Genomic DNA, 25,062 nt, shown 5'->3' with positions numbered 1-25,062 from the left:
GGCCAGATGCCCCCAGCCCTGGCCTGGACCCCCCCTCCCTGAGCCCGGATCTTCCTCTTCTCGACCATCTTCAATGCCATCCATGGTGAGCTTCTCAAAGCGTATGTGCTCCTTAAAGCTCGTAGGTGATCTCCCAGGACCTTGGAACCAAATCCAGGCTCTACTAAAGTGGTGCCCAGTGTCCAGCCCACTGTCACCCCTCGACTGGAACGTTGCTTCCTGTCCCTCTCCTCAGCCAGGCAGAGGCCCTGTCCTTTGACAGAGGCTTCCAGTGTCACCTCCTAAGGGCAGTGAGCTGTTGGCACTGTACCTGGCCCAGCCTGTGTCATCACATCGAACCACCCAGCAGCTCCCTCCCCCCGCCTGCGGTGGCCCAGGCAGCATCACGAGTAGGAGGCCTGATGTTTTGTACAGGGAGGCAGGAAGTAACAACAAAAACAAACTAAAAAATTGAAAAAATTCTTAATTAAAAGGTTTCTCATCTTTTTTTTGTCGTGAGTAGAATAAAAATTTTGAGTCCCCACCCTCCATTTAATAGTACTTAATAGCATCTGTTGTGTCAGGAAATCCCTGGTGGCAAGTGTGAATTGAGTGATGCTTCCAAGTAATTTCGGTTTTATTAGTCGCAGCAGGACCTGCAGACGTTTGAAAAATAACCATATTTATGTTCATAACCCATTATTCCTATCGGTCCGAGGGTCACAAGCTCAAATGCTTTGCAGGGCCCCGGCCCTCACGGAAACAAGGGTGTTGGACACACCGTGGGCTCGGTGGCCAAGGGCTGCTGACCCCGGCTCTGTGGCCTGAGCATTTGAGAGGATGGGACTGTGGAGACCGGAATGCGTAGCACATGACAGGCAGCTGCTTCTCAGCTCTGGCCTGTTGTCGCCGTGAGGCTGGTGAACGAGAGCCCAGCGGTGAGATCCTCAGATCGTTCAAATGGAACCAGAGATATGGATTTTTATGAGAAGCTCTCTCTTTTTTTTTAAAGAATGGCAACTAATTCAAAACAAACAAAAGGCAAAACAAAACAAAAACCGCCCCAAAATAAAAGCAAAAAACAAAATCCTGTTCTGGCCAAGCCCCATGGACTAATGGCCTTGAAAGCTGGGTCCTCAGTCTTCCACTGACCTTCATTTGGAGGCTGTGGTCCAGATGGTGTCCCCTGAGTGTCACTGGTGACTCTGAGGTCCCATGGTTGCTGGTGCTTGTGGTTGGGGACGGTCCTGTTGGACCAGAAGTCCTGTGGTGGGAATTTGACACCTCCTTGGCTGGTGAGGGAGGGAAATTTGGGGAGTCTCCTCCTCCTGAAGTGACTCCTGAGTCTCCTTTGTTAGTGTGGCTTGTTCCCTGTTTTCATGTAAAACAACCAGACTGGGTAGGGGAAGGGGGTGGGGTGATGTCTCCAAGGAAAAAGTCAGTGTTGCAAGTGGGATTTTTTTTTTTAAATCACCCTTTGGTTCTTTGATGTGTTTGTTGGTCAAGGGGTAGAGGCGGACCTGCCCTTTCTACTAAAACCCAAGTACTGGATCTTTCCTAAGTAAATATGTTCTAGACATTGGTGTGCCTCATAGTCTCATTGGGCTTGAGTGTAAAGGCCAGGGACGGGGGGAGATTTGGGAGTAAAGGCAGCCATCAGGAAGGTGATAGTTTTATATAAATCTTTCCACATATCTGTATGTGAAAATAGGGATGCTTTAATAGGTTTGTTAATTTAAAATAAGGACTGCCATTTGTAAAGTTATTTTCATAGATGCCTAAGATCATTCAGTCTGGTCACATCCTTTGATAGGAAAGAAAATTGTTACCATATAGTCTTACCAGTTTAGAAGCAGTTTTTAAAATATTATTTTTATTTTAAATAATATTTTTATTAGTGTTTTGAAATATTTTTATTTGTTTACATTAAAAGCTGTTTAACATTGCCGGTAGGAGTGCAGATTCATATGACTTTTATGGAAGACAGATGGATAATCTTTATCTACAGCCTTAAGAATGTTCATGTTATTTGACCTGGTGATTCTACTTGATTCTGCTCTTAATATACTTAAGACAGCAATCAGAGAAGTGCACGAAAAACAAGGCAGGAAGATATTCATTGAGGTGTTATTTATGATCATGAAAATGAGAGAATAGCCTAAATGGGGGGAAGGTTAGGAAAGTTAAGCTATGCCCACCTGATGAAATATTATTCCAATATTAAATGATGTTTCTTCTTTTTAAAAAAGATTATTATTTATTTGAAACAGAGAGAGAGAGAGAGAGAGAGAGAGAAAATGAGCAGGGGGGAGAGGCAGAGGCAGAGGGAGAAGCAGACTCCCCAGGACCCTGAGATCATGACCTGAGTGAAAGCAGATGCTTACCAGACTAAGCCAGCCAGGCACCCCTTAGGGGGTGTGTCTGAAGAACATTTAATGACAGTGGAATTAATGCTCTTGATATAATGTTAAGTGAAAAAAAGCTGGTTTCAGGTAAAATATCCATGTGTGTCTGACTCTGTGTATGCATGTAACTAGACAGTAAGATTTTAAGGGACTATTCCAAAATACTAACAGTGTTTTTCTTTGGGTGGTATAATTATTTTTCAGATTTTCCATAATGAACATGCAATACTTTTGTAATCAGGAAAATTATTAAGCTTTTTTTTTCCTTTTAAACTATTAAATGGACTTTATCAAAAATGGTGTGTTACATGATCCAGCAGTTCCATTCCTAGGTGTAAACTCAAAAGAGTTGAGAACGGGGATTCAGACCATTGTATGCTGGTGTTCATGGCACCATTATTCACAAGAGCCCTGAAGTGGAAAGAAACCCAAGTGTCCATCCACAGATGAATGGATGAACAGAATATGGTGTATCCATACAATACAGTATTGTTTACCACAAAAAGGAATGAAGTTCTGACACAGGCTACAGCATGCGTGAATTTTGGAAACACTCTGCTAAGTCAAATAGGCCAGGCACAAAAGACAAATATCATGATTGCAGCTAGATGAAATTCATAGAGGCAGAAATGGGACTAGAGGCTTCCAGGGCCTCGGAACAGGGGGGAAATAAGGATTACTGCTAATGGTTACAGAGTTTCTGTTTGAGATGATAAAAAAAGTTTTGGAAGTAGATAGTAGTGATGGTTGTACAACGTTGTGAATGTAACTAATTTCCCCTAAGTGTACACCTAAAAAGAGTTAAATGGCAAATTTTGTTACATGTATGTAATCACAATAAAAAAAATTGAAACAGAACAAAATTGGGTTAGCCAGTTGCAATGTGTATTTGCTTTTTGATACTATGTGACACAGTACGTGTTTGGTGGCCACCTTTTGGTTCATTTGTCTCCATTTTTGCTTTTCAGTTTTACCCCACAAATAGGTCTACCCTGTAAGTGGGTTGTTTTGTAGATTTTGGATGCCACACTCAGATACTGATAATGGAGCCAGGGGGCTTAAGGAGGCAGAGACATCTAGGAGGGTTTAAAAGAAATTATAAGGGGAAATGTGTCGCTTTTAATATTGGGCCATACATACATTGAGATCTTGACTGGGAGGAGGAGGAGGAAGAAAGCGAAGCCTTGCTGGTAAGCAGCAGCTGATAATAGTTCTGGAATATTCAGAAGTATTCTGGCAAATCAGATAGCACTTGAATAAATACAGCCAGCACTTTTTTGCTTTGGGAATTCGTTTGGCAGCAAGAAGTGCTAAAGGAAGAGCTTTACTTATAGTCTCTGCTTCCTGATATTTAAGGAATTCATTTCACTTGCCATTTAACACTAGTCCATTTCTTTCCCTTACAAAGGACGGGCTGTGCCCCTCTGAGATGTGAAAGATGGTGACTGAAACTGCTTCTCTTAAAGTTAACTTCTTAGTGATCCATCCAAAAAATGATGATGGAAAGTAAGAAATTGGGGTCAGCAGGGATCTTGGTCATAGGCAGGCTGCCAGATCCCTCTCAGGGGAATCTGAGGTGTCTAGACTTGATGCTTTTGAACTCTTGGAGCTGTTCCAGATCATTGCTGGCTCCTTGCTGCTTCTGTTGGAATTTACACAGTTCTGAGAGGTTTGTTGGGCTAACTCTCAGCTGCTCTAAAATCAACTGAAGAAGTGACCACTTTCATATTCATCAAAGAGTCTTCTCTTTGTTCAATGTGCCTTTCCTGAGATTTATTTATTTACCCAAGATGACTTCCAATTTCCTTTTATCTTCACTTTTGGAGTAAGAGTTAGCCCAATCTGTCTTTTTTTTCCTTTTTGTTTGCAGCAGATCTTGATACAATATCATTTCCTGTGTTCATGTGGTTATTGAAGTATTAACTATAAAATATTTACCTTTTTCTCTTTTGAAGTTATTTTTCCTTAAATATTGATATTACAAGTTTCTATCCTTCTGTGTTTAGCTTGAGGAGAAAATAGTTTTTGAGTATTTCATTCACCCATTGAACAAACATTAATTGAATACATGCCATCCTCAACTCTGGGCACATCCAGCAGTTGGTCCTGTCCTCATGGAGTTTACGTTCTGCTGGAGCAGATGGACAAGTAAAGTTCCAGTAAAGGGGGTTGTGGTATCAGTAAGCACAGGATGTTTCAGGAACCCAGGGGAGATCCCTAATCCAGTGTTGGGGGGATTGGGAAGACTTCCTGGAGGAAGTGATATCCACACTGAGTCTTGAAAGACAATAGGAGTTGGCCACATCAGGGTTAATCACAGGGGGCCAGAGGTGAACGAGGACATCATCTGCTCTGGAAAATACAAGAACTTCAGTGTGAGAGCAGCGTAGCCCCTGAGAAAGGTGCGGAAAGAAGGATAAGAGTGGACATTGGAGGGTAAGTAGATAGGACATTTCAGTGGCCTTTGTCACAAAGTCATTGAGGCTCTCAGAAAAAAAATTTAAGCAGGGAAGTAACTTGGTCAGATTTTAATTTTAGCAAGTTTATTCTAGTTGGCTTTAAACATAAATAAGTAGATCAATATATCTATTTGAGATATAATCACATACAGTAAAATGGCCAGATCTTAGTCAATGGCCAGTTTGGTTGATGAGTTTTGATCATTGTATACACTCATTTCACCACCCCCCCAAACCAGATATAGAACATCTCCATTACCAGGGCTCCTAGGTGGCTCAGTCGGTTGGGTCCGACTCTTAATTTTGGCCTGGGTCATGATGTTGGGGTCATGGGATCAAATCCCTGCATCGGGCGTCCTGCTCAGCACAGAGTTGGCTTGAGATCCTTTCCCCCTTCCTCTGCCCCTCCCCCTGCTTGCACAGTCTTCCTTTAAAATAAATAAAATTTAAAAATCTTAAAAAAAAAGGACATCTCCATTACCCCAGAAAATTCCCTCATGTCCCTTTCCATTCAGTCATCCAATGCCCACCTCCCGAAGTCCACCTTCTGACTTCTATCTCCAGTTATGTCTTTCTTAGATCTCATGGTGTCTCACACCGGGTGCTCTGTTTTGTCTGGCTTCTTTTAGTCAGCATAGTTTGAAACTCATCCACATCATTGAATTTATAAGTAGTAGCTCCTTTTTATGGTTGAGGAGTATTCCATTTTATGGAATAATCATAGTTGTTCATCCATTTTCTGTTGGTGGACATTTGGGTTGTTTTTAGTTTTTGACTTTGATGAATAAAGATGCTATACACATTCTTATACAAGTCTTTTTTTTTTTTTTGTAGATGTCTATTTTCATTTCTCTTGGGTAAATAATAGTGGGATTGCTAGGGCTGGCTGGTTTTTTTTTTTTTTAAGGATTTTATGTATGTATGTATGTATTTAGAGAGCACGAGCAGAGGGAGGGTAGAGGGAGAGAGACAATCTCGAGCAGACTCTGTGCTAAGTGCAGAGCCCATTGTGGGGCTTGATCCCAGGACCCTGAGATCATGACCTGAGCCAGAAATCGAGTCTGAGGCTCAACCGACTGAGACACCCAGGCGCCCCTAGGGCTGGATGTTTTTTAAAGAACAGATTGAAGTCAAAAGGCTAGGAACAAGGAGCCCATGGCATACAATCCAGCTCAGAGATGGTGTTCAGAAATAAGGTAATTTCATATTGGAGGTGGATAGCAATGAAAAAATATCCCTGTAATGCAAAAGTTGAATTGACAAGACTAGGTGATGGACAGGTTTGAAATGAGAAGAAAAGGATCACTGTATATGAGAATGAATGGTGGTGATTTTCCCTGAGCCAGGGAATGCAGGAGGTCCAGGTTTTGGGGTGGGGGGGGCGGGATGATAACAGCTGTAGTTTGGGACAGTTGAGTTTGAGATACTTGCAGGCAGGAGAGATGGCCAGGAGGCAATTAGCCCCATAGATCTGGAGGCCAGAAAAGAGATCTGGTTTGTAGGTATGGAGCAGGCAGTGGTCACCATGGAGAAGGTAACAGAGGCCATGGGAGGGGAGAAGATCACCAAGGAGGGGAGGAAGACCCACGGACTGGGAGAAGATATTTATGGCACATCATCATCGAAGTAGCATTTGATTTCAAAGTATACTGAAGAACTACTAAGTATCAGTATGATGAGTGTAGAGACAGGTACAAACTCTATAGAATCTATACACAATTTGTTTTATGCAATAATAATGATGAACATGCTCTAGAGGGGGGTAGTAATTCTACTCCTGAGCATGTATCCAAGTAGATTTGTCACACATTTGCGCTAGAATATATGCACACAGAGGATTAGAGTAGCATTGCCCATGAATATGAAGACAGCCCAAGTGTTAATCAGCTGAAGAATGAATCAATGAATAAATTGTGGTATAGTCATTCAGCAGAATACTATATAGCAGTGAAAATAAATGTGTTTGAACAGCGCATACCAACATGGATGAATCTCTCAAACATAATGTGAAGAAAAAAAGCAAGTTGCAGAAAAGTATGTATGACATGGTGCTGCTCTTTTAAAACATTTTAAACTGAGCAAAATTGTACTGTATATATTGCCTAAGGACCCATACCCAGACATAGTAGAAATAGGGGAAAATGCCAAAATAGAGTTGTGGTTTCCGGGAGAAAGGGGGAGGGGTGGCGACCTGGGGGTCTTGCATCTGGTTGATAATGCTTTGTTTTCTTGAGCAGGTGCTGAGTTCGTAAGTGTCCATTGTGTGTCTGTGCATTTTTGCATTGCTGAAAGATTTATTTATTTGCTGATTTATTTTTAAAGATTTTATTTATTTATTTGACAGAGAGAGACACAGCGAGAGAGGGAACACAAGCATGGGGAGTGGGAGAAGGAGAAGCAGGCTTCCCACCGAGCAGGGAGTCCAATGCGGGGCTCGATCCCAGGACCCTGGGATCATGACCTGAGCCGAAGGCAGACGCTCAACGACTGAGCCACTCAGGCGCCTCTTGCTGAATGATTTAAAAAGGGATGGAACAGAGCCTTGGGGATGCTAACATGTAAGGCAGTGAATTTAAAGTCTTTTGATTCTGACCCACAGAAAGAAATATTTTATATTCCACACGTATACATGTATACAAATACAAACAAGACATGGAAACAAAAGTTTCATGAAAGATCTTTATCTTAGAAGATCTACCCTGGTAGTTTCTATTTTATTTCATTTCATTTAAAAAAAATATATTGGTTGTGATCTTATAAGTCAGTGGTTCTCAACCGGGAGTGATGCCAATTGGATGATGTCTGGAGACATTTTTGATTGTCACGAATGGCATCTAGTGAGTAGACGCCAGGGATCCTGCTGAACAGTCTGGATAGCACAGGATGACCCCCCACAACAAAGAATTATGCAGCCCCAAATGTCAGTAATGCCAAGGTTGAGAAACCCTGCTCTAAGTTGATTTCTTGATGTAAGCTGAATACGTACAGTTTGAAAGCAGGGATGTATGGGCGGGGGGAAGATTGGCTAGGCAGATACAAGGAAAACCAGGAGTGTCTGTGGTCATAGGAAGCTGAGGGATGATATTCCAGAGGAGCAAGTGAAGCATGGTCAAATATGTTTGTGGAGTTTGGCAGCTAAGACCTTGCTGGTGGTGCCTGTGGCTAGGGGAATTTCTCTGGGGGTGGGGGGAAGGAGCCCAAAGTTAGTAGAGTGGGGAGTGAAGATGGCATAGATCTTGCTTGTCTGTGAAGAAAAGAATAACAGAGCAGGAGGTTTGAAGCAGGATTTTTTTTTTTTTCCCAAGATGGTAGAGCATTGGCATGTTAAAATGATGATGGGAGGAGCTGGTAGAGAGGAAAGTGTGAGGGTGTAGGAGAGAACTAATGAATGGAGCTGGTGCCTGGGAAGTCAGGAGAGTCCTGAGCAGGGGTGCGTGTTGGTTTGAGGTAGGAGATAGGAGGAAGAATACAGATGCAGGTGAGTTTGGGGGTGAGCAGGAAGTTGAAAGTATTCTTGCTTCTTTCTCTGTGAAGTATCAGGTGAGGCCATTTTCTGGGGGTGCAGTGGGGAGAGATGGAGGTGATGGTCTCTGAAGCTCAGGTAAAATGGAGGAGGAGGTTTGAAATAGCCTTTGAGGAGACTCTGGGGATTGCTGCGGGGCTCTGAGGGCCTCTTGAGGATGGAGACCATGAATCTGTGAAGACAGCTTTGGTGGATGTGTGTTTTTCTCCATAGTGCTGAGCATCCTGGAGAGAGAAACAGGGAAGGAGATGCGTAGAGGGATCTGGGGCTGGGATTTGGCCGGGTGGGTGTACACGAGAGTGCAGGGGAGTTGTGCTCATTGGCCAGGCGGGCGACGGATGTAGGAGGGAGGAGAAAGGAGGTGAAGACAGAAGCTGGTCAGAGAAGTAGAAAATAAAAGGATTGGCAAAATGGAGCCAAAAGGGAGCTGGGAGAGTGGGTGTAGGGCGAGAAGCTGTGAGAGAGGGCTGAGGGGGAAGGAGTTGATAGAGGATGAAAGGACAGTGGGGTGAGATGTCTGGGGAAACTGTCAGATGTGCAGCAGTTCTGAGTGGTGATGGGAAAGTCCAGGGTGGATCTTTGAGAGGAAGGCAGTAACACAGAGAGGGAGGTGACAGAATGAGGACAAGGCACTGACCAAGCAAGTGTGCTCGGTGAATTCAAAGGCCATTCAGAATGACAGTTGCACTTGGTGTCTCAAGGAAGACTGAGCCATTCCATAAGGTCTTCAGGGAATTCTCTAATGATGCGTAGCTGTAGATGGAAGTTGTGCCTGGGAGTGGAGGACGGTTATTTTGGCTTTGGGGAATAAGAAGAGGCTGCAGTGGGTTTCCACCAAATGTTCCAGCGTCAGCCAAGAGAGGAAGAGAGGTTGGGGTGAGAGGTGGCTTTAAGGGGTGTGGTCAAAAGGTGGCGTGGGGGGATGGGGCTGTGGGTGTCAAATCATAGGAAAGGATGCCTGGGGTCGTGGGGGACTAAGCGTGGGGTGAGGCTGAGAGGCATGATCGGAGGGAATGCTCCCCTGGTGGTTGGGAGGATCCAGTCTTCTTTGTGGAAGCAATTTGGAAAGGGTGCAGCTGGACCCGAAGTGATACTGTCCGGATTTCTGACTTGGAGTGAGCCGGCCGTGCCTTCTATTTTGTGAGTGATGACAGCCTCTAAAGAGGATGGGCAATCCCTTTAGCCAGGCCGTGGCACAAAAAGGCTTTTTATGGCATCTGAATGTTATGTGGTCCTTCGACTTTCTAGAGGCCTGTCTACTGGAGGAGTGAATGTTCTCGATTGCTTTTTTTTCCCCCCTGGGTTCTAGAAAACAGAAGGATAAGAGACCCTGTGGGGTCCAGTTCCATTCAGTGTCTTCATGAAGTGATGTGATAAGCCGTGTCTGGTTCTTTCAAGACAGCAGTGAATAATCCTTTCCTGTTCGAGAGCGTGGAATTCCACTGGGGAGTTTAAACACATTTCCCTTTAATGGCTTAAATGAAGTGTTGCCTTTTTTTCATGAAAGTTTTATATATTTGACCTATTTAATTTTTTTTTCCTTCAGGAAATAAAAGATGACATTTTCTCACTTCCCTTCCAGAAAAAGAGATGCATTGGATTTTTTGGCAAAGTAATCTCTATGTACACTGTGGTAATGAATGGTGTTGGGAAATGTGAAAAATGTAGCCTACCTCCTCCTTTTTTTTTTTTTTAAACTACCAAATTGAATGAAAAGAAACGAATATTTTATTTATTTATTTTTATTTTTTATTTGTTTTATTTTTTTTAAAGATTTTATTTATTTATTTGAGAGAGAGAGACAGCCAGAGAGGGAACACAAGTAGGGGGAGTGGCAGAGGGAGAAGCAGGCTTCCCGCCGAGCAGGGAGCCCGATGCGGGGCTCGATCCCAGGATGCTGGGATCATGACCCGAGCCGAAGGCAGACGCTTAACGACTGAGCCACCCAGGCGCCCCAAGAAACGAATATTTTAATGGAACTGGATATGATGAATGGCTTTTCTTTCAAGCGCTTTAGTATCAAAACGAAAAATGATGTTTTGATTGTCTTTTTTCCTGCTTTATTTCTAAGAATATGGACATTTTCCCTTGGAAGTAATACCGGCATTTATAGCAGTGTTTAATTAACACCAGCCTCCACGAGGTATCAAAGAATGCTGGTGGAAAAGATGGAGTAGGAAATAAATATACAGGAAAGGTTGGTTCAAATAAATGCTAACCCCCCAAGTGTTTTGGTGGTATGACAACAAAATGGGAGAAGAAAGCCGAGGGATTCTTAGGAGCCACTCTGGCACGGACATTGAAAGGCCAGCCTGAGGTGTGAGAACGCAGGGAGGTTACATAAGGAAATGACAGTTTGGGGAGTTGAGAAGGGGTGAATGGAAGGGGACGAAATGAGGCGTGGCCCACCCTCTGAAGGCAGGGGAACGGGGAAAAGCTTTTTCTCACTGGAATTGTGACTTTACAAGAGAAAGTGAAAACACATCAGATCCCGATTGTAGAATTCTGTTATCACTTCAGTCATTCTGTTTCCAGAACCCCCGGTTTAAAGGCGCCCTCTTCCTTTTATCTATCTAAGTATGAGAACAGACTCTTTTATCAGAGTAGATCCCCCCCCCCCCCGCCCTTTCTTTTAGTTCCCAAAGCAGTATTTCCCAAGATGTGTTGCACCAGATGGTGTCTCAACAGGCCAGTCAAAGGAAATAAGGCACTTGGTGTTCAAGTAAGTTTGAGAAGTACTGTGGTTTAAAAAAGGGAGACAGGTTTCTTTACAGTGTCTCAGAGCCCTTAAAATCAAATAGGCATTCTTGGATTTCTACGGTAAGTAGGAAGGACCTTTTAAATTGCTAAACAAACACTCGGTCCCTTGTTTCTTTTTGGAATTCTGATATTCCTCCAGGTGGCAATGTCCCTAGTTGAAAGTTCTCACCTCCCCAGGCTGCTTTGCTACTAGATGTGACCCAGTGCTGGCCAGTAAGTTGAGAAGTCCAAGTCTCTGTGGAGTGGGGGCTTCTGGGAAAGGTACTGGTTTCTTGATAAACAGGATCTAAGGAGGTTGGCACACATCTTTGCGAGTGCCCACCTTTTTCCTGCCTGCAGGAGCTGTAGCCAGCTTGCACCAGGAAGCCACATACTAGGATTTGCAGATCAGAAAGATTGAAGGAGTTCTTGATGGCCTCAGGAAGCTACTCTACCAGCCTTGAACGCTTCACCTTTGGCCTTTGTTCTCGTAGATACATAAAGCCCGATTTGCTGAAACCCTTATAGTTGAGTTTCTGTTCCATGCAGCTGAGTGTAATCCTAATTCATCCGGGGGGAATGCGGTCAGCAGTAATGGAACTGATTTTAACGATGGAAACTTGTTTTGTTTTGGAGACTCTGTAGAAGACCCTTTGGGAAATGATGCTGTAAAAAAATATGGCTAGAAAGATCGTCATGTGTATTTAGCCCCTTTTCTGCAAGTATACATTTTCTGGTGTTCTTTGTGGAATTAGAGTTTTGAATTTTGGTCTTTTTCTTCTATTCTTTTCCTCTCATCTGAGAAGTCTTTGATTCTTTAAAAAAAAACTTTATAATTTTTATGCCCCTTACCAAAGCACTTTATATGTCAGATTTTTAAATGGTTTTAGATGGTTTTATTAGCCTATTCCCAGGCCTTCTTTACACAGTGGAATTGTTCTCAGAATTCGTAGGTGAGTTGACTCAGAGATACATTTATTTCTATCACAATATCAAAGATGTTTGGTTTCTTTTGAATAATTTTATTTTTGACTGTGGCACTTACCACCTTTCTCAAAATTAATGTTGTGTAAACCAACACCTAAATGTCCTAGGGAAGCTCTTTGTGCGAATGATTTTTGTAAATTTGGAAATCTTTGTACACCCCATGATTATCTGTCTCTTCTTCTGTAAATTGGATTTTCCTAGTATTTTTTTTTCTTTTTTAATAGTGTTAGGCTCAGTTCTCTGATTAAAGAAGTTTCAAATCTTGGTTTTTTAAGAGGGCATTTAAATTATATTTCAAATCTCCAGTAGAGTATAAAATCAGCATGTTAAAGTTTAAGGGGACCTCAGCACCTGAGTCTGACTTCCTCATTCTGCAGTGGAAGGGACTGAGAACTTGCCTAATGCCTGGGTGTTGAGTACACAACAGCACAGTGGGGTTCAGTGGGGCTCTGTGCCATGAACCCAGCTCACAACGGTGGTGACCTGACAATCACAACATAGGAAGCTACACAGATCATTTCGCTGAGCTGGCCTCAGTTTCTCCGTTAGTAAAATTGGAGTACCTTCTTGTTTGCCCAATATACAGTAAAATCTTTAAACTGTTTTGAGTTGCTTGGAATTGAATACTTTTTCTCGTGTACCATATTTGTTGGAAAAGAAGGATATTTGGCTTCAGAAAAGTTTGTTTTTAAAATTCAGGTTTATTGCAGTACGTAGAATTCGGTCTTTTCATGTGTAGAGTTAGATTGAGTTTTGACAAATGTATGTAGTTTATGAAAGCACTACCACAAATAAGAGCATTTCCACCATCCTAAAAAGTTAGAGAAGTTTATAGTTTTTGACTAAAATGAAATAATAATACTTTATGTGGTACAATTCCAGTTACTCGCATGCAGATTGCTCATAGCAGTATATTTTAAGTACAAGTTTTAAGTACATAGTTTTTCCTTTCCTAGTTCCTCCTTTCATTGCCAGTCTGTTTCTTTAGGGAAGGCCAACTCATTGTTTTTTCTTATTGAGGTATAATTAACATAGTTTCAGGTGAACAACATAATGATTCAATATTTATATATATTGAGAAATGATCAACACAATAAATCTAGTTCACATCTGTCACCACACACAGTCACAAAAAAATCTTTTTTTCTTGTGATGAGGAATTTTAAGATCTGCTCTTTTAGCAACTTTCTAATATACAATACAGTATTATTAACTATAATCACCATGCCGTACATTACACCGTCATGACTTATTTATTTTATAACTGTAAGTTTGTGACTTTTGACTCCCCCCATCCTCCCCACCTCTGACAACCATCAATCTGTTTTCTGTATTTATGAGCTTGTTACTTTTGCTTTTAGATTTCACATATAAGCGAGATCATATGGTATTTGTCTTTGTCTGACTTATTTCACTTAGCATAATGATCTCAAGGTCAATACATGTTGTTGCAAATGGCAAGATTTCATCCTTTCTTATGGCTGAGTAATATTCCTGTGTGTGTGTGTGTGTGTGTGTACGTGTATATCTCACATCTTTTTCATTTTTTTTTTTTTTAGATTTTATTTATTTATTTGACAGAGAGACACAGCGAGAGAGGGAACACAAGCAGGGGGAGTAGGAGAGGGAGAAGCAGGCTCCCTGCAGAGCAGGGAGCCCGATGTGGGGCTCGATCCCAGGACCCTGTGACCATGACCTGAGCCGAAGGCAGAAGCCTAATGACTGAGCCACCCAGGCGCCCCCACATCTTTTTTATCTATTCATTCATTTATCGATGGACACTTAGAATGTTTCTATATCTTGGCATTGTAAATAATGCTGCAATAAACATGTGGTTACATATATCTTCTTGACTTATTGTTTTCTTTTTCTGTGGATAAATACCCAGAAGTGGAATTGCTGGATCATATGATAGTTCCATTTTTAGTTTTTTGGGAACTGTTTTCTATAATGGCTTCACCAATTTATATTGCCACAAACAAGGATTCCCTTTTTTCCACATCCTTGCCAATACTTCTACCTCCCTCCCTCCTTTCTTTCTTTCTTTCTTTCTTTCTTTCTTTCTTTCTTTCTTTCTTTCTTTCTTTCTTTCTTTCTTTCTTTCTTTTCTTTCTCATTTTGATAAATAGCCATTCTGACAGGTGTGAGGTGATATCTCATTGTGGTTTTGATTATTTGCATTTCCCTGATGATGAATGATGTTGAGCATTTTTCCATGTACCTGTTGGCCATCTATGTCTTCTTTGGAAAAACGTCTTTTCAGATGTTCTGCCCATTTTTTAATTGGATTGTTTTTTGCACTTGAGTTATGTGAATTCTTTAGATATTTTGGATATTAGTCACTTAACAGATATATGATTTGCAAATACTTTCTCCCAGTTAGTAGGTTGCCTTTTCTGTTTTGTTGATGGTTTCCTTTCTTTTTAGGTTGAAGTGTTGAGAGTTGTTTATTTTTGCTTTTGTTGCTTTTGCTTTTGGTGTCATGTCCAAAAGCTCATCACTAAGACCAATGTCAAGGAGTTTATTGCCTGTGTTTTCTTCTAGGGGTTTTATGGTTTCAGGTCTCACATTCAGGTCTTTAATCCATTTTGAGTTAATTTTTATGTATGGTGTAATATAGTAGTCTAGTTTCATTCATTTGCATGTGGCTGTCCAGTTTTCCCAGTACCATTTATTGAAGAGACTGTACTTTCCCTACTGTATGTTCTTGGCTCCTTTGTCATAAATTAATTGACTATATGCTTGGATTTATTTCTCGACTCTCTATTCTGTTCCATTGATCTGTATGTCTGTTTTTATGCCAGTACCACATTGTTTTGATAACTATAGCTTTGTGATATACTTTGAAATCAGGGAGCGTGTTGTCTCCAGGTTTTTTGTTCTTTCTCAGGATTGCTTTGGCAATTCAGAGTCTCTTGGGGCTCCATATAGATTTTAGAATTGTTTGTTCTATTTCTGTGAAAAATGCCATTGGAATTTTGATAGGGATTGCATTGAATCTGTAGATTGCTTTGGGTGTTGTCTTCATAATCTTTCATCAATGTCTTACAGTTTTCAATGTACAGGTCTTTCACCTCTTTGGTTAAATTTATTCCTAGGTATTTTATTCTTTTTGATATAATTATAAATGGGATTTTTTCTTAATTTCTCTTTCTGATAGTTCATTGTTAGTCTATAGAATTGCAACAGGGTGCCTGGGTGGCTCAGTCATTAAGCATCTGCCTTTGGCTCAGGTCATGATCCTGGGGTCCTGGGATCGAGCCCCACATCCGGCTCCCTGCTCTGCGGGAAGCCTGCTTCTCCCTCTCCCACTCCCCCTGCTTGTGTTCCCTCTCTCGCTCTCTCTCTCTCAAATAAATAAATAAATAAATAAATAAATAAATAAATAAATCTTAAAAAAAAAAGAATTGCAACAGATCTTTTTTTTTTTTTTAAGGTTTTATTTATTTATTTGACACAGAGAGAGAGAGGGCACAAGCAGGGGGAGAGGCAGTAGGAGAAGGAGAAGAGACTTCACGCTGAGCAGGGAACCCGATGAGGGGCTCGATCCCAGGACCCTGAGATCATGACCTGAGCCAAAGGCAAACGCTTAACCATCTGAGCCACCCAGGCGCCCCTGTATCCTGCAACTTTACTGAATTCATTTATTACTTCTAACAGTTGTTTGGTGAAGTCTTAAGGATTTTCTATATATAATATCATGTCCTCTACAAATAGTGACAATTTTACTTTTTCCTTTTAACATTTGGATGCTTTTTTATTTCTCTTCCTTGCCTAATTGCCATGACTAGGACTTCCAATACTATGTTGAATAAAAATGGCAAGAGCGGGCATCCTTGTCTTGTTCCTGATCTTAAAGAAAAAGATTTACCTGTCCATGATTGACTGTGATGTTAGCTGTGGGATTGTCATAGATGGACTTTGTTATGTTGAGGTACATTCTCTCTATACCCACTTTGTTGAGAGTTTTTACCATAAGTAGATTTTGAATTTTGTCAAATGCTTTTTCTTTTTTTTTTTTTTTTTTTTTTTTTTAAAGATTTTATTTATTTATTTGAGAGAGAGAGAATGAGAGAGAGCAAGCACATGAGAGGGGGGAGGGTCAGAGGGAGAAGCAGACTCCCTGCCGAGCAGGGAGCCCGATGTGGGACTCGATCCAGGGACTCCAGGATCATGACCCGAGCCGAAGGCAGTCGCCCAACCAACTGAGCCACCCAGGCGCCCTCAAATGCTTTTTCTGAATCTAGTGTTTAACTTCTTCACAAATAAGAACAATTATCATTCATTATGTGGCACTCACTATGTACCAGAGATGCTGAGTGACTTACATACAATATATAATTTAGTTTTCCCCTAAGTGCTACCAATTAATTGTTATGGATCTCAAAATTGCAAGTAAGGGGGGGTGCCCGGGTGGCTCAGTTGGTTGCGCGTCCAGCTCTTGATCTTGATCAAGGTCTTGATCTCAGGGTTCTGAGTTCAGAGCCTGTGTTGGGCTCCAAGCTGGGCGTGGAGCCTACTTAAAAAAAAAAAAAAAAGAATCAAAATTGCAAGTAAGGATACTGATGATTAGAGAGGCTAACCATCTAAAAAACTCATTCCAGTCACTTCTTAAATCAATTAGCTTAGGTGATGGAATGAAGTAGAGTGCTCAGTTTGGGCCTTTTCTTTTCTTGCTGCCAAATGTGATTTCATGACATGAAACTTTACAACAAAGAATTTTTAAAAACTTAAGGAAAAAAAACCCCTTAGGAATCATGTTTTAATTTGTCTGCATGGCCCTTAAAAGTCCTATCCAGGAATCAAAGGTCTGGTGTTGTCAGTTATGGTGTAGCTCTTGCAGTAATTCTGGGACAAATCTGGGGGGAAAAAGAAATAAGAATCCTCTCATTTCCTGTAAGAATATTTTTGTGTTTATTCAGATTTAAAAAACTTAATGTTTTGTGACTGTTTTCAAGATTTGTATATGGTTTTCATGAAAGCTGTTAAACATATTCTCTACTTTTTGCTGATACCAAAAAAAAAAAAATAAAAGAAAAAGATTTAAACATCTTTAAAATGATGTTAAATAGCCTCTTTGTGATACTGAGAGCATGGAACGTCCCTTAGTAGTATTCAGGTGGAAGAAAAAGTGGTAAACAAGAATTTGAAAAACTAAACTTATTTTGATTATATGTGATTTTTGTTTTTGTTTTTTTAAAGAATTTATTTATTTATTTGACAGAGGGAGAGATAGCAAGAGAGGGAACACAAGCAGGGGGAGCGAGGGAGAGGGAGAAGCAGGCTCCCCGCTGAGCAGGGAGCCCGATGCGGGGCTCCATCCCAGGACTCCGGGACCATGACCTGAGCTGAAGGCAGACGCTTAACGACTGAGCCACCCAGGCGCCCCTGCTCATTTACTTCTTTAAAAATAGTCAATATTTTAAAAATCATTACAAATATCAAAGTATTTGCCTATAATTTAAAATAAATCTTATTATTTTTCTTCTTATTTTTCAAACGTATATACATGCTATTTTGATTGACAACATAAATATTTATGTAAAATCATTTGCATTTATAACTCATGGATTTGTTTGATCAATAGTAAAATATTATGATGTTCAAGATATTTTTGATATTTACAATGAGTTCTCATTCAGGAAAAACTCTCTAGGTGCTTTTTTTTTTAAAAGATTTTATTTATTTGACAGAGAGAGACACAGCAAGAGCAGGAACACAAGCAGGGGGAGTGGGAGAGGGAGAAGCAGGCTCCCCGCTGAGCAGGGAGCCCGACGCTGGGCTCGATCCCAGGACTCTGGGATCATGAGCTGAGCCGAAGGCAGATGCTTAACGACTGAGCCACCCAGGCGCCCCTGATTATATGTGATTTAAAACACTACAGATTTTCCTCTGGGTTTGCAAGATGAAGTGTTTATTAAGTTTCAATTGTGGGGAAGCTGCAGCCCAGATCAATGAAATAAATTGTATGACTTCTTGACATTGTTATTTTTTTCTTAAATTGTTATTGTTAAGGCCATTGTCAGAATAAGTGGTATCAAGATACTTAGGCCATTTGTATCCCATTTAAAATCAGGCCACTTGGGATATTGAATTCCAGGTAGTGTCATCTTGAGGGTAAGTAAGGAAAGTACCTCAGCTAAGTGGGGAGACAAGGAGATGAGGATGGAGGTGGAAATGAGAACATGTTTGGAGCTGAAACTCTGGTGAAGCAGACTATTTCAGAATACACTTTTATCCTCAGTAACAGTATTTGGTTTTCCTAACTTCTTTTTCCTCAAGCTGCTTGAGTGAAAGACCACGCTGTTCATTTTCATTCTTTTTTTGGTATGAGATAATCAGATATTTAAGTTCCGTTAATTTAACATTTATCGTTGAGTGTTCATGGATTCAGAGAACACTTCTTTCTTTTTCTTTTAAAGGTTTTCTTTTAAAGAGATCTTTAAAAGATTTCTTTTTAAAGATTTTATTTATTTTTTTGACAGAGAGAGCACAGGCAAGCAGAGGGAGAGAGAGAAGTAGACTCTCCTTTGAGCGGAGAGCCCAACGTGGGACTCGATCCCAGGACCCTGAGACCACGACCTGAGCGGAACTCAGGAGTTGGCCGCTTAACTGGCCGAGCCACCCAGGTGCCCCTTAGAGAACGTTTCTTGAGTACCTTCTGTGTGAAAGAGGCCCTGCTAAGAGTTTTTGAAAATAAAAAGATGGGTTAGACAATAATCAACCTTTAAGAAACTTCTAGTGTAGTTGGAAAGATAAAAAATGAGCACAAAACACCCTCGGGAAATAGAGCTAGAAAAATAGTTTGGGTCTCGATGCCTAGTTAGAAGTGCAGGTTTCTGTAGCAGTCAGCATCTCTTGATGAATAGAGAAGGGACTTCATTAATTCATAGGGAAGGGATTTCATCAGATCGAAGTGACACTGTTCTCCTTAAAGAGAGGGATGTGGTGGTGGGGTCAGGTGGGGTCAGGTGCATCCTGTAATGGGGAGAGAGGAAAGGCAGAGACCAGCTAGGAGGCTCCTGACCATTATCCCAAGGACTGAATTGGATTATGGTCACAGATTGGAGAGGAGATGGTAAATGAGACATGTTTTGGAAAGAGGACTGTAAGAACTTACTAACTAGTTGAGAGTTGGGAAAGGGGAGTACTTCAGGTGTTTACTAAGGTTAAAAATTTTTAAATTTGAGTTCACTTTTTACAGGTATTACATTCACATGGGTCATTACATTCACATCCAAAGCATATGGAACTGTTTCCCTCTTCCATCTGTCCTATAGTCTTACTCCCCAAAGATTGTCACCAGTGTTACCAATTTCCTGTGCATGCTTCCTGTGATAGTTAATGCTTATATAAGCAGATATGTGAGTATGGGTACTCTTGTCCCATATTTTATTCTACCCGATAACTTTTTTTTTTTTTTAATTTCACAGTATTTTTTAGGATCATTCCAAAGTGGTAGATTAAAGCCCCCCTCATCTTTTTTTGTGGCTATGTACATTGTATGGATATTCTCTAATTTGTTCATCATTCCCTATTGATGCTTATATAGATTAGTTCCAGTCTTTTGGTATTACAAAGAACATACGCTGCAATACCTGTGCATACTTCATTTCTCACATGTGTAACTATTTCTGTGGAGTAAATGTTGAGACTGGAAATACTGAGTCAGCGGTTATGTGCATTTTTTATTCTGATATACATTACCTAATTGCTCCTCATAAAGATTGCAAACTTCCATCAGCAGAATATGAGAGTGTATGTCCAGTGGGTATGTTGTCAAGCTTTCGGATTCTTGACATTCTGAGATTAGGAAATTATTTCTCAGTTCAGTTATAATCTGCATTTATCTTATTGTGAATGAAGGTGAAGCTTTTTTCATATATAGAAGAACCATTTCTATTTCTTTACCTGTGAGCTGTCTTCATATTACGTGATCCTTTTTCTGTTAGAGTATTGGTCTTTTCTCAGTTGGAGCTTTAAATATTAGGAAAATTAGTTCTGTGTATATGATAGGAGTTGCAGATATTTTTCATGTTTTGTGTTTTTTTCATGCAGAAATTTTAATTTCTTTTATAATAGCATTTGTCAGACTCTTTATGGCACAGTTAGGAGGACCCTCTCCACTTCAGGTTTATTAGAAGGGCCTGTGAGAGGGGCGCCTGGGTGGCTCAGTCATTAAGCATCTGCTGTCGGCTCAGGTCATGATCCCGGGGTCCTGGGCTCGAGCCCCGCATCGGGTTCCCCGCTCAGTGGGAAGCCTGCTTCTCCCTCTCCCACTCCCCCTGCTTGTGTTCCCTGTCTTGCTGTGTCCCTCTCTGTCAAAGAAATAAATAAAATCTTCAAAAAAAAAAAAGAAGGACCTGTGAGATATCTGTTACTTTTATTTTTTCATGTTTAAATTTTTCATCGACTTAGAATTTATTCTGGTGTTATTCTGATGTCTAACCTGATTTATATGAAGTAAGAGATAGGGATCCAGCTTTCTTTTCTTTTTCTTTTTTCTAAAAAAGGTTTAATTTATTTATTTGAGAGAGAAATTGAGAGTGAGTGCGCGAGCATGAGCCGGCCGGGAGGGGCAGAGGGAGAGGAAGAGGGAGAAGCAGAATCCTCACTGAGCAAGGAGCCCAATGCGGGACTTGATCCCAGGACCCTGAGATCAAGTCATCTGAGCTGAGTCAGATGCTTAACCGACTGAGCCACCCAGGTGCCCCAGCCTTATTTTATTTTTCAAATGGTTCCCTGGTTGTCCCTCCATCATTATCACTTACGGAATAAACCATCTTTTCCTCGTTAATTTGAGATGCCACTTCTATGATATCCTAAATTCTTACATGCATTTGGATTTATTTATGGACTTTATGTTCTTCACTGATCTGACCCACTGGCCATGTACCAATTAATTATACACTGTTTCAGTTGTGGTAACTTTATATTTGTTTGAATATTATCTCTTCATACCTCTATTTTCCGATTTTTATTTCTTTTCTGTTGGTTTTCTCATATGAATTTTAGAAGGTGCTCATTTAGTGCCAAAACCCCCCAAAAGATTTTGAAGTACTTTTATAGAAATTCTATTGGGTTTATAGATTAACGTAGGGAGAATTAACATCTTGCTGAAGTGAAATTTATCCCTAAGACATAGTATGTCTTGCTTTTTTGAAGTCTTTTTTAGTGATGCCTTCGAGTGTTTTAAAATTTTCTTCATATAAGTCTTGCATATTTCTTGTTAAGTTTATTGCTGGATTTTTTACTTTTATTTTGTAGCCATCATGAAGTCTTTTCTTCTCTGTATATTTTATAATTGATTATTTTTGTCTGTTTCAAGCTACTGGGTTTCTATGTTAACTTTGTATTAGTAAACTTTATCTTATCACATTGACAGGAATCTCCAGATCTGTGTTAAAAAATATTGGTGATAGATTACATCCTTATTTTGTACTGATTAGAATTTCTCTGTTAAGTGTGATGCCTGCTTTTATGTTGACATATATTTTATGATGTTAGAAAAGTGTCTTATCTTTTTTTTTTTCCTTCCAAGAATGGATTATTAGATGCCTTTTCAGTGTCTGTGGCGATGAAGTATGACCTGTCATCTAAAAGATTTCTTTTGAGTCCTAGCTGGATGTAAACAGGTAAAGGAGATAGTTCAGGGTTAGGTGTTTCTGTGATGCTGTTGTAAAAATTCATCTCTTTTATCAAATGCTACCAATATTTAATAAACACAGACTTAATAATAGATTAACATCAGATAGTGATTTTTATATTTCTGTCATCTGTCAGCACCTTTTGGTAGGTTCAAGTTAAACTTCTGGTCCAGAGGAAGTTAAATGGGTGTAAATGTGCATTCTGGGCATTCTGTGTTTGGGAGGTGGAGAGAGAGGGCTCACACAATAATAATTATTGTCTGGGAGCATGCAGACAGACTTTTTAAAAGTCACCTTGATATATGAGTCATTCCTGAAACTCTCAATTAGTGGGTTTTTTTCCAGGCAGGTTAAGATAGATGCCAAATGGACAGGATGCTTTGGTTATGTGTTGCCTGTTTTAAAAAATCAATACCTTTGAATTAAAGTTTTGTAAGTACCTAAGTGTTCATTTTCTGTAGAGTTTTAAATAACATCTGCAAGTCTCATTTACTTTCTTTTTTTTAAAGATTTTATTTATTTATTTGACAGAGAGAGACAGTGAGAGAGGGAACACAAGCAGGGGGAATGGGAGAGGGAGAAGCAGGCTCCCCGCAGAGCGGGGAGCCCTATGTGGGGCTCGAACCCAGGACCCTGGGATCATGACCTGAGCTGAAGGCAGATGCTTAACGGCTGAGCCACCCAGGTGCCCCTCATTTACTTTCTTAAAGGTATTTGTGCTTTAGGATTAGAAGGTGATTGTTGTAACTAACCTGATCTCAAGCCATGGGAGTTTAATGACCTTACTTTACTGATTGTGGCTCATGTTTAATTTTTTCTCCCTTTTTGTTCCTCATTTTGTCCATGTAAACTCTCATTTTGGGGCTTTTTTTCCTTCCTTCCTTCCTTTTTTTTTTTTTTTTACTTCTTATTCCATACCCCTTTGGTCTTTTTCCTGTTCTTAACTACAAGGGTTAAGGGCAAGAGGACATCCAAGGCATGAATGTACAGAGATGTGGGAATTCACAGGCTACAAAGCTCTTTGCCTGATATTAGCGGAACAGTTCTTTAATTGTACATTCACTCAGCCCTTTTACCCAGGGTTTAGATAAGGGATTTCTTCTCTTTTGTTTTTTAAAGTTATCATTTTTTTAAAAATAAAGATTTATTTGTTTGAGAGAGAGAGAGCACAAGTAGGAGGGGCAGAGGGAGAGGGAGAGAGAATCTCAAGCACACTCCTCGCTGAGCACAGAGCCCGACGTGGGGCTGAGATCATGACCTGAGCCGAAACCAAGAGTCGACTGTGCCACATAAGCACCCTAAGGCATTTCTGATTACTTACTTCATACCAGATTTCCAGAAGAGCTACATGAGAAGAGGCTGGAGATAAAGGCCAGAGGCATGCATCCCAATTGCAACAGGAATGATGGTTGCAGCTTAGTGGGTGATGCAGACATTATAACAGAAGAAAACAGGCCATTCATGGCCATTTAGTGAAGGGGCAAGCCTTCCATCCCTTTTCAGTAGGCTGTGAGGGTTATATTAGTAGAGCACAGTATTAGAAGTAGTTAAGATACCCTGGGGATCCAGGAAAAGCAGATCTGACATAGTTTATTCTGTTTATGAAGGCAGGGAGGTCTGTGGCATGTTTTGCACTCAGCTCTCAGGACAATTTACCAAGCAAAGATTGAGGAGTGCCGATATCTGTTAATAGGGAAGCTTAAAAAATTTGTTCTAATGGAAGCAGTTAAATGGTTGGTGGCCATGTTTTTCTTTAGAAATTAATTTTATAAGATTATGTGGTTGAAAATATCCCCTACATGTTCTAGGGTTTCTGTTGCATGTAATAGTGGCGTTTGGTTCAGGTGGTAGTTGCCAAAGTTTCAGATTCAGCTTCTGTAACAAATGCAATTTTTTTTTTTTTTTTAAAGATTTTATTTATTTGACAGAGAGAGACACAGCGAGAGAGAGAACACAAGCAGGGGGAGTGGGAGAGGGAGAAGCAGGCCTCCCGCAGACCAGGGAGCCCGATGTGGGCTCCATCCCAGGACCCTGGGACCATGACCTGAGCCGAAGGCAGACGCTTAACGACTGAGCCACCCAGGCGCCACCAACAAATACAATTTTAATTTGTACTTTAGATCGCAAATGTCAGTGACTTGACGTGGTCCAGAGTTTGTAGGCTTTATTTCACCTTTGATCTCGTGTATGGTTGAAGACGTTCTCCTGGCATTGCTACCTCTCCGGCTGCATATGCTCTGTATCAGCCATGCGTCGGATTAATGACCTCTGCATGAGCACCCTGTGTAACATTGTGTATCCGCACTGCTTTTCAGACCAATTCATGAATCCCTACAGTAAATCTGTGCCATCTTTACTTGTCTTATGTTATACGAAATCCCCGAATGTGTTGGCTTTCTGAATATGTCTATAGCATATGTGGAGGAAATTTTCATGACATTCTATTTCTGTAATCCAGAATGTGTAGTAACTTCAGGAGGAAGGGAGCTGAAGTTTTAAGTTTTATTCCAGGATTTGTCAACCTTAGCATTATTGGCGTTTTAGGCTGGATAATTCTTTGTTGCGGAGGGTTGTCCTGCATGTTGTAGAATGCTTAGCGATGTTCCTGACCTCTACTCATTAGATGCCAGTTATATCTCCCCTAGTTGTGACAACCAAAAATATTCCTAGGCAGGGCACCTGGGTGGCTCAGTCGGTTGAGCATCTGCCTTTGGCTCAGGTCACGATCCCAGGGTCCTGGGATCGAGTCCCGTATTGGGCTCCCTGCTTGGCGGAGGCTGCTTCTTCTTCTGCCGCTCCCCCTGCTTGTGCTTGCTCACTCTCTGTCTCAAATAAATGAATAAAATCTTTAAAAAAAATGTTCCTAGGCATGGCAAATATCCCCTGGGAGGCAAAATTATCCCTGATTGAGAACCAGTGGTTTATTCTATGCAAAGAATGGTTTTGAAGGTAAATACATAGTTTACATTTTTATAAGAAAATGAATAAACATTTATTGAGCACTAACCATAAGACAGTTCCAGCACAAAGCCAGCTGTACAAAGGAAGCATTCCCGTTCTCAAAGAAAACATAACACATGAACGAGTAAATATAACATTATGTGATACAGGCTGTAACAGATACAGAGATTGAGGGAGTGGTTACCTCTGCCAGAAAGAGGTCAGAAAGGCACAAGAAAAAGGGAGGGGTGATATTTTGACCTGGGCATTGAAGGATGAATAGGAATTCACCAGACTGAGTTTGCAATGGATTTCACAACAGAGAAATAAATTATGAATGAAGGCTAAATGACTCTACGTTATGGTCTGCATTGGGCTATGCT

General features: G+C 40.8%; 1 protein-coding gene across 5 annotated transcripts in view; it reads left to right on the top strand.

The window, feature by feature from the left end:
* Positions 1 to 25,062, top strand: part of OSBPL10 (oxysterol binding protein like 10) — a 334,389-nt gene that overhangs the window by 45,858 nt on the left and 263,469 nt on the right. The window contains exon 2 of one of the 5 annotated variants that reach the window (XM_064588984.1): positions 18,578 to 18,721. The exons of 3 other annotated variants lie outside the window; for them this stretch is intronic. Coding sequence is in view for 1 of the 2 variants with exons in the window: in XM_064588978.1 (XP_064445048.1) it covers positions 7,373 to 7,401 (29 nt within the window). In the remaining variant the exon portion in view is untranslated. Of the gene's footprint in view, positions 1 to 7,216; positions 7,402 to 18,577; positions 18,722 to 25,062 lie in introns of those variants that run through there. One more of the 5 variants, XM_064588978.1, reaches the window with a different exon arrangement.

Source organism: Mirounga angustirostris, unplaced genomic scaffold, assembly GCF_029215605.1.
Source record: "Mirounga angustirostris isolate CCGP_5_RB_7025 unplaced genomic scaffold, mMirAng1.0.hap1 SCAF_1, whole genome shotgun sequence".
Lineage (NCBI taxonomy): Eukaryota > Metazoa > Chordata > Mammalia > Carnivora > Phocidae > Mirounga > Mirounga angustirostris.
This window is presented reverse-complemented; position numbering and strand designations above follow the sequence as displayed.